The 9,751-nt window shown below is 55.5% G+C and overlaps 1 protein-coding gene across 1 annotated transcript; it reads right to left on the bottom strand.

Moving 5' to 3' along the window:
- Positions 1–3,221: 3,221 nt before the first annotated feature.
- COMMD4 (COMM domain containing 4) lies at positions 3,222–9,241 on the bottom strand. Its single transcript, XM_072809724.1, has 8 exons — positions 9,139–9,241; positions 5,335–5,406; positions 5,045–5,110; positions 4,854–4,893; positions 4,446–4,565; positions 4,198–4,278; positions 3,537–3,713; positions 3,222–3,451 (listed from the first exon to the last, which is right to left on the bottom strand). The coding sequence occupies exons 1-8, from the start codon at positions 9,139–9,141 to the stop codon at positions 3,411–3,413; spliced, it is 600 nt and encodes a 199-aa protein (XP_072665825.1). The 5' UTR covers positions 9,142–9,241; the 3' UTR covers positions 3,222–3,410.
- Between the last annotated feature and the right edge of the window lie 510 nt (positions 9,242–9,751).

Below are 9,751 nucleotides of genomic sequence, written 5' to 3'. Positions count from 1 at the left end.
CTCATTTGGGATTTTTTTCAAGGGGGTGGGGTGGGGGGGTCAGGACTTTGTCTCTTTAGAGTCTTTTCTATTACAGACTCCTGGATTTTTTTTACATTCAACATCTGTAAATCCGCCGCCGTCTCCATCTTCCGCCCCATTTACCAAAGGAGGGCTTGTTAGGCGCCAGGACTCCGCACGCAAGAACCAATTCCCATTCTTAAGAAACTCAGGAGGGTAAAAGTGGCGAATGGGTAAACACGATCACAACGTCACATTAGGACAGTAAGGAGAGAAGTACCTGCGGGATTCTGTGACACCACAGAAGAGGGGACGCTACCTGGGAAATCCAGCCAATGTCAAACGTTTGAGGAGACTTACAATTCCCTTGTGACTCTCTGCTACTTTATTTCTGTTGATTCCACTTCTCATTTTTTGTCGTCTTCTTGCTCTCCCGCGGGCTACCTGAAGTGCAGGACCCCAGTAGGACTTCCCAGTACTGTTTTTGAGTGTAGCGCATTGCACAGCCTTTGGAGTCGTTGTTCTAGAGGTTACACACGCATACCTGTCACAGTTCACTGGTGTGGACACTCTAAGTGTAGAAACCTTACCTTCTTTTACCCTTTCCTGTTTACGATAATCTGACCTATTTCCTCTACAGACTTGGAGAACCACATCCAACAACATTATACATTTTGCTCCAACCGTTGAACAGAACTTAAAATGCTCAAGGACAGTCTGCGTCCGTAACTCCACTCCTTCCGTTGTTGTTCTTCGTCCCTGATGTTCCAAGATTCCTTATCATTTCCTCCTTTCGCCTTTTGATTTTTAGGTTAGGTCTGCTGGCGACGAATCCGTTATCCTTCATCTGAGCATATCCTGGTTGCCTCCGACTCCTGCGGTTCTGTTCGCTGGACGTAGAATTCCCAGTTGACACTTTCAGGACCTGAAAAATGTTGTCCTTCTTCCTTTTGGCCTCTGTGGTGTCTGAGAAGAAATCCACTCATCTGAATTGTCTTTTCCCCTGTACAGCTTTCAAGACTTTTGTCTGTTCTTTAGAGTTTTTTTTTTAAAGATTTTATTTATTCATGAGACATACACAGAGGAAGGCAGAGACACAGGCAGAGGGAGAGGCAGGCTCCATGCAGGGAGCCTGACATGGGACTCGATCCCGGGACCCTAGGGCCACACCCTGAGCCCAAGGCAGGCACTAAACCACTTAGCCACCCAGGATCCCCTGTTCTTTAGTTTTCAGAAGTTTGTGGTATAAGGTACCTTGGCATGATTTCTTTGGGTTTACCCTGTATGAGATTCATTCAGCTTGACTCTGTAGGTTTAGGTCTTTTGCCATAGGAGGGACACTTTTAGCCATCACTTCTTTGCATACTTTTTCTGTCCCACCCTCTTTCTCCTTACCTTCTGGGACTCTGATGATGTTAATATTAAATCTTACTTACAGTCCTGCAGGCCCCAGAGGCGGTTTTATTGTTTTCTGTGTGTTTATTTTCCAAGCTACTCTCTGTTGTTCATATTGGGTAATTTCTACGATTGTCTTCAAATTCATTCATTCTCTTTTCTGTTCAGTTCATCCATTCATTTTTACTTTGATGATTGTAGATTTCAGTTCTAAAACTTCTACCTGGTTCTTTGTATCTTTTATTTCTTTAAGACTTGAGGCATTTTTATGATGGCTACCTTAAAATCCTTGGCATAGAAGTTGGAGTTCTCTTGGTGTTGGTATCTGTTGTCTTTTCTCGTTCAAGTTGAGATTTTCTTGGTTCTTGGCTTTTTTTTTTTAATCCTGGACATTTGAGGTATTGAGACTCTGGATCTTACTTAGAGCTTCTTGGAGCATTTGGATGGCTCAGTTGGCCAAGCATCTGACTCTTAATTTTGGCTCAAAATCGTGATCTCAAGGTCATGAGATAGGGCCCCAGGTCAGACTGCACTGAGGTGGAGCCACTTAAGATCCTTCCCTCTGCCCCTCCCCCACTCCCAAGCTCTCTCTTAAAAAAAGTAAAAAATCTTCTCTTTTAGGAGGGCTCCGCTGACGCAGTGACGGTGGGGTGGAAGAGGCTGCAGTTCTCCGTGGTGTGACTGGAGGACAGCAGTCACCATCTCTAGGTCTCCTGTCTTGCCAGATGGTCCCTTTCCTGTTCCTTTGGCTCAGGCGGCATGGTTGGGGCTGTGTGTGTGCGGGTGTGTCTCAGGTTGCCAGTCTCCAGCACTTGGCCCGGGCCGCACGCAGCAAAAAGAAAACCGAAGGACTACTCTGCCCTGTTGTTCTTCAGTTCCCGAGGATCTTAGCTGGTCTGTCCTTCCTTCACCTTTTAGAGTCTTAGTTTTGTTTTCTAAGTAATGTCCAGGTGTTCAGCTGTGCTTAGCGGGAGAAAGAGAGGCAAGTGCGTGTGCTCCATTTCTCCAGCAGCCGAGGTCGGTACTGGAGTCGGTCCTCAACTTTTTGCTGCTTCAGCTGTCCCACCTTAGGCCAGTAGGACAAGCTGGCTCCTTTTGACAGGGCTCACTATTCTCTGGTAGCTTCGCTGTCCGCCAAGACGTTCTAGGCCCCTCGTCTCAATCAGCTCAGGGTGCGAGAAAATCCCACGGACCAAGCGGCCTAAAGAACATTTATCCCTCATGGTTCCAGAGGCTGGGAGGCCCAGGGTCAAGGAGACGGCAGGTCTCGTCCTCGTGGGGCCTTTTCTGGGTACGTTTGTGGAGTCTTTCTCTTCGTATACTCCGGTCACGAAGGTCCCACTCTCATAACCTCATCTGAACCTGGTGACTCTCCAAAGGCCCCGTATCTCCTAAAACTATCTCATGGGGGGGGGGGGGGTGAGGGCTCTGACATATGAATCTGGGGGTGGGGGCGAACATTCAGTCCCGAGCCCCACTCCTCTTGCCCATGAGTGGTTCAGGCAGGGGCCCTCCTCTCTTCCAATCGAGGATGGCAGGAAGAGCAGGGCTCTCTCCTTTCTCTACGGGGCGCCTCTGGCCGGGGCCACATGCTTGCGGCCAGCCCGCGGACGAGGCAGCGCAGGGGGCAGAGCCACGAATGTCACAGGACTGGCAGCGGGAGCCCTGGTTTTCTGTCTAGAGACGAGCTGTGCCATTTCAGTCTTCGTTCCGCCTCGACCAGCAGTCAAAGAGAAAATGAGGAACGGGTCAGGGAGGTCTGCAGGCCACTTGGTTTCTCTCACAAAACCTTTCATCTGAACCCAAAAAGAAACCTGTGCACACACTGCTTTACACTAGTTTATTCTTCCTGCTTGTGAAAACTGCTGACAAGTGCCTTTCGTGGGGGAGGGAAGGCAACGTGGAGAAGTCCCCGGAATCCTTATGCTGCGTTCTCAGGGGGGAACCCAGCAAGCCAGGCCTCCAGGGTCCCGGAGCCGGGCCGGCCGTGGGGAGTGGGGAGGGTGGCCTTCTCCTCAGCCCAGGTTGTTCATCAGGGTCTGAGCCTGCTTCAGTTCTGCAGGGGAAGAGGTGGGCAGGTGGGTGGCAATCAGCGGGGGTCCGGGAGGCCCCTTCCCCCTCCAGGTACAGCCGAGTCTCACCTGCCAGGAGGACCTGGAACTTGTCTGCCGAGAGGGACATGGCCACAGGCTGGGCCGGGGCACCCGAGGAAGCCACCACCTCCAGCCTCAGGTGCACCATGGGCTCTTCCACGGACCGGAGCAGGCTGGAGCTCAGGGTGTAGTCCACCCGCCAGCCCACGCCTGCCAGCCTATTCACTGGGACACGGGGTAGGGCTCTCAGGATCACGGGGCGCTAGGCCACGCAGCCCTCAGCCCACACCCGGCTCAGCTCTTGGTTCTTCAAGGCTGTATGACCTTTGAAAACCCCTCCTCCCTCTGACCCAGGGAAGGTGCTCAGTGATCAGAAGTGAGATTATCCACAGCAGATCTCAGAGGCAAGAGACCAGGGTGAAGTCTCCTTTCTTTCTTTCTTTTAAGATTTATTTATTTATTTATGATAGACATAGAAAGAGAGAGGCAGAGACACAGGAGAAGAGAGAAGCAGGCTCCACGCCAGGAGCCCGACGTGGGACTCGATCCTGGGTCTCCAGGACCGCGCCCTGGCCCAAAGGCAGGCCCTAAACCGCTGAGCCACCCAGGGATCCCCTGAAGTCTCCTTTCTGAGGACAAGCACCTCCCACACAGCATGCACCTTCCAGAATGGAGCCCAGACCGCACCAGGGCCCCTTCCCCCACTCACCTCGCAGGCTGCAGGCCCGCAGGTGCTCCTGCAGGGGGCTTTGTTTCTCCTCATAACAGCGACAGAGGCTGGCCGCGTGCTCTGGGGACAGAACAGAGGTCCCTGGACGTAGCAGGTGGGGGCTCACAGGGCGGGTCTCAGGCTCCTGGCCCAGAGGCCAGGGCACATCTCAGAGCCACTCAGCCTGTCCTGCTACCCAGAAGCCCCTGGCACGCAGGTTACACCCCTGCCTGCCTGCATGCCCATACCTTTGGGAAGCCCCAGCTGCTGCAGTTCACTGGACAAGGACTCGCCATCCACACTGTGCTTGGCCGCACTGGAGAGGATGAAACTCAGCACTGCCACCGTGGCCTTGACATCGCCCGACTCTGGGGAGACCCACGGGTGGGGTAGGGGGTGTCACCGTGGCCTCAACCACCTCCTTGTCACCCTACTATCCTCAGCTCAGAGCGCCCAGGCCTCCTTGAACCACGAGCACAGCTACCGCCTCACCGGGCACTGGCAGAGGGCAGGACTGTCAATACCTCTCTTCCCTGTGCTCCTCTGCTGAGGCAAGTGGGTCAGGACAGGCTGCTGGGCAGAGGGGCCTCTGCGCTAAGCCCCAGGCCCAGTACCCACAGTGGCCCAAACGTCTGCGGACTCGGTGGGGTACTCACCAAACCTGGCGTCAGCGGTGAGCTTCAGGATCTTCTCGTACTATGGGGAAAGGAGGCCCTCAGGGGGTGCCAGGCCCCTGCTCACCAGCCGCTTGCACCCCAGCCTGCATCCTGATCGCCCACCTCCCTAGGTCTGGGCAGTAGGGGTCACAGGGTCATGAGGCAGTGGGGGTGCCGGGCCCTGCACTCACGTCAATCCCCTGTCCCAGAAGTTCCTTCAGCACCTGGCTACACAGCAGCCTCAGCTTCACGGAGGACTGGAGGGGAAGGCCTTGCGTTAGCACACTGGCCCACCCCACCCCTCCATGCTGGGGGGCTGGCTCAGAGGGGGCTGGCCACATGATTAGAGTCACACAGCAGGCTAGGACAAGCGGAGGGCACTGAGGCCCCATCCTCAGAGCCACCTCACCACCCTCCATCCCAAAGCCCCACCCCCAATCCCTGCCTCCCCCCACCCTCAGGAAGCCCCCATGCACTCAACAATCTTGGCCAGCGTGCTGATCTCCGCCAGGACCCAGTCGGGACAGTCCAGATCACCACAGAACCGGAACCTCTGCACAGGAGCGAGGCAGGCGGTCAGGATGGAGGGCTGAGGTGTGGCCAGGTGCCTCCCACATTACTGCTCTTCACGGATCCCTACTCCCTGTCCCAGATGGATGCCCCTGGCCACTTGTTCTGTCCTATTAGCAGGCTTTTGAGAAAACCCTCTCACAGACCCACCCGCCACCAAACTTTGCTCTGATGCCTATCCTAGGCATTCATGTGCTCAGGTAACATGGACTGTGGCAAACTTCATTGGGGCAGATTCCACTCTAAGCACTGGGGGTACAGCACAGAACAAAGACCCTGTCACAACGTCACTGACCTCTCACTTCCTCCTCCTTCCCCTCCCCAGTTCCAGCCACACTGGCCTCCCTGCTACTCCTGTTACACCAGGCACTCTCCTGCCTTGTCCTTGCTGTCTTGCTCTCTCACTTCAGACTCATCTCCACTCAAATGGGCCTCCTCTGACCATATTCTCTTTCTTCCTTTTTCTTAAGATTTATTTATTTGAGAGACAGCAGGAGAACACAAGCGGTGGGGGAGGAGGGGGAGGGAGAGAGAATCTAAAGCAGACTCCGCACTGAGTGCAGAGCCCAACCGGAGCTCAGTCCCAGGACCCTGAGATCACGACCTCAACAGAAACCAGGAGTCAGATGCTTAACCAACTGCAGGCACCCTGACCGTACTTTCTGAAACAGCCAAAGGGCACAAGGAAGTTTCAGAGGCCAGTGGTATGTTCGTTACCTTGATTAGAGAACTGTTTTCACGAACATATACATTTCAGAACTTACTGAACTATCCATTTACATATGTGTGTTTTGTTTATTTTATCTCAGTAAGGCTGTTCAAAAAATAAAAGTTCTTCTCCATCATGCTCGAGCCCCTATTCTTCATCATGCTCTAGCCCTGATCTCCACAGCAGACATTACATTTATTATTTATTCGAGGTCTGTCTCCTATTAGAATGCAAACCCGTCCTGTCAATCATATCTTGCCAATAACCTCCATTCCCCAGATCAACTGTCCTTTGTCCTATTTGCCTGGCAGAGCTCTCGTGCACAGCAGTATACATGCCATCTTTCCATGCCCCTTACATGGGGGCTGCTTACAGATGCTGGGAACAAAACCCTGCAAACTGGGGATACCTTACACCCACGTTCTGATTCTGCTGGGCCCTGGGTACAGCCTAGCAACACCATGCCCCCTGCTTAGCCCTACCAGTCACCTTCTCAGCCACTTCTCAGCTCCACCACCCTTCAATCTCCAACTATCTTGCTCCTTTTCACCTGACCCCAAGGTACTGGTGCTTCTACGTGGGCCTCCAATGAAGTCCTCTAGCCATGGTCACAAATGACTGTACTGGATCTGGCCTTCCTCTTCCCCAACTCCTCAGCAGCATCCCACACAAACCCATCCTTCCTGGTAAAGAAGCATGCTCTCCTGGATTTCTTCCTGTCCTGGCCTCGGTCTCACGTGCTGGTTCAGTTCACCCTCCTCCCCCCAACCCACAGATGGTGATCTCTGCACACTGCCTGCTATCATTACTCTGGAGCAGGCACCTCGGACAACTGGTGAGATGATGGAGTATTAAAGACAGTCTTGCACTTCTGTCTCTATTTCAGGGGTTTTCAACCTTTTCATTCCACAGCCTCATGTGCCATCTGGTGAAGATGATAGGCCTTTCTCAAAACAACGTATGTATGTATGTAGGTATTTATTTATTATTTTTAAAACAATGTTTTTAAATGCATAAAACAGGGGCACCTGGGTGGCTCAGTTGGTTAAGCGCCTACCTTCAGCTCAGGTCATGATCCCAGGGTCCTGGGATCAAGCCCTGCGTTGGGCTCTCTGCTCAGCAGGGAGCCTGCTTCTCCCTCTCCCCGCTGTTCTCCCTGCTTGTACTCTCTCTGTCAAATAAATAAAATCTTTTTTAAAATGCATAAAATACACAGGATTGCAAAGGAAACTAAGTTATCAAAATATTCAAACAAATTGGTGATGTGGTGTATGTTTCAAGTCCAATGCCCATCGTGACTTAGAAAAGACCTGCATAAATACGTGAAGGATGTCAACAGCTGTAACGTGATACGAAAATGTCTCTAATCTCTACTGGTGACAAAGTCAGAGGCACTGTTAATACGGGGGTTGGCTGCTGACATAATTGAAGGAAATGCTAAATCTCAGTCTGAAGTCAGTGCAAATTAAGATGTGAGATTCGGGCAGCCCCGGTGGCGCAGCGGTTTAGTGCTGCCTGCAGCCCAGGGCGTGATCCTGGAGGCCCTGGATCAGATCCCACGTCAGGTTCTCTGTATGATGCCTGCTTCTCTCTCTGCCTCTCTCTCTGTCTCTATGAATAAATAAATAAAGAAAATAAAGAAAATCTATAAAAAAAAAATAAGATGTGAGATTCCCCCTAAGTTCACCGGCCCCTGACTTCCACCCACAGAAGTCTTCTCCCATCTTTATATTAGTCACATCTTTTTACTCCAAGACTGCGTTCCTTGTGTAATCTCTTTAAATGCTCGCGTTTCTCTAGGTTCTGCCCTAGGTCCTTTCTTCCCAACTCACATCACTGAGATGTTACATGCTTTGAGGCTTTCAAGGATCATCCTTGTGCTGATGACTCCTATAGCTGCACTGCAGCTCCTCTTCCGAGCTGCAGACTCTTGAATCTAGAGACTGCCTTCTAGCCAGCTGCACCCGGTGGCTCACAGAAACCTCACACGGTGCCGCCTACCAAAGTTAACTTTTGCCCTTTGCACTGAAACCTGCTTCCCCTCCTGTGGCTCCCGCTCCACGGAGCAACACCCCCCCCTCCTTCATCCACTTAGTCCTTGGGCCCTGATGATTGCCCCACTTCTCTCCCCGCTCTCTGCCCTAACTCAGGCCACCACCACCTCCTGGGGGGTCTGCTGCCCCAGCCTGGGCTCTCTGCTCCGCTCCTGCTGCCTCCACAAGTCGGCCAGGAGGACTTTCCTAGCTTCCCAGTGCCCTCTTATAGTCTACACTGCTTTCCCTGCTTGGAGACCCAGCAAGATCTGGCCTTTGTTGCCTGTCGAGCCCCCTGTTGCACTAACTTCCAGCTAACACCCTTCCAGCTGGGAGAGGTGCGTCCATGCTAGGGGGCCACGCTCTCTGAACACGCGGTTCTGTCTGAAGATGGAGCCCCGCCCCCCAGCCTCCGAACCCTGGTACACAACTGCGCCGCGGCCAGCCCGCGTTCTTCCCCGCGCTCAGGCTGCTGTCACCCTCAGGGAGCCCTCCTAACACACACGGGGCACAGAACCTTCCCCTCAAGTCTTCACTGTGACTGCGAGGTCAGGCCTCCTGCAGCTGCAGCCCCGGGGCCTGGCGCACGGCGTGGGCGGAGGCGGCAAAGGCGGCGGGAGGAATGAACGGGTGGACGGGCGGGCAAGCCCCAGCGCCGCGGCTGCTCTGGGAAGGCCGGGCCCGATTCCGCGCACGTCTTCTCCGGGCCGCACAGGAGCGCCGGGAAGAGGGCATCTGGGGCCGTCCCGGGGCCGAGGAAGGCCCGGCAGCGCCGCCCCGGGGAAGCCCCACTTCCTGCCCGGGAGTTGCGGGGCCTCCCTTCCCGCCGAGGAAGCGCCGCGGCTCCGAGCGCGTGGCCCGCCCGCCGGCCCTGACCGCACCCACGCGTCTGCCGGGGCGCCCACCCGCCGCAGACCAGAGACTCGGGGACCGACCCGCCCCGCCCCGCCGCCAGTCACCCCGCGGCCCTCACCATCGCGCCAGACAGCGGGTCCCGCCCGTCTCCTCCCCGCGCGCCCGGTCAGCTGACGCGGCGGTCACGTGGCGCGCGGGGGCGGGGCCTCCACGGATGGGGCGGGGCCTCTACGGGCGGGCCGGGGTGGGGGCGGGGCCTCTAGGGCAGGCCTGGGCTGGGGGCGGGGCCTCTACGGGCAGGCCTGGGGCGGGGGCGGGGCGTCTACGGGCGGGGGCGGGGCCTCTACGGGCGGGCCTGGGCCAGGGGGCGGGGCCTCTGCGGGCGGGGGCGGGGCCTCTACGGGCAGGCCTGGGCCAGGGGGCGGGGCCTCTGCGGGCGGGGCGGGGCCGGGGCGGGGCCGGGGCGGGGCGAGCGCGGAGGGCGGTGCACTGAGCTGCGGGGCAGGAGTGCTGGCCCTTGTCTCCCCAGGACCTCTCCCCGGGAGCGAGCGGTGCCAACTCCCCACCCCGTTTAGCTAGTAAAGAGGGAGTGGGAGGGATCCCTGGGTGGCGCAGCGGTTTGGCGCCTGCCTTTGGTCCAGGGCACGATCCTGGAGACCCGGGATCGAATCCCACATCGGGCTCCCGGTGCATGGAGCCTGCTTCTCCCTCTGCCTGTCTCTCTCTCTCTC

Source organism: Canis lupus, chromosome 32 (genome assembly GCF_048164855.1).
Source record: "Canis lupus baileyi chromosome 32, mCanLup2.hap1, whole genome shotgun sequence".
NCBI classification, from domain to species: Eukaryota; Metazoa; Chordata; class Mammalia; order Carnivora; family Canidae; genus Canis; species Canis lupus.
The sequence above is the reverse complement of the archived record's forward strand: the minus strand, read 5'-3'. Positions and strand labels throughout refer to the sequence as shown.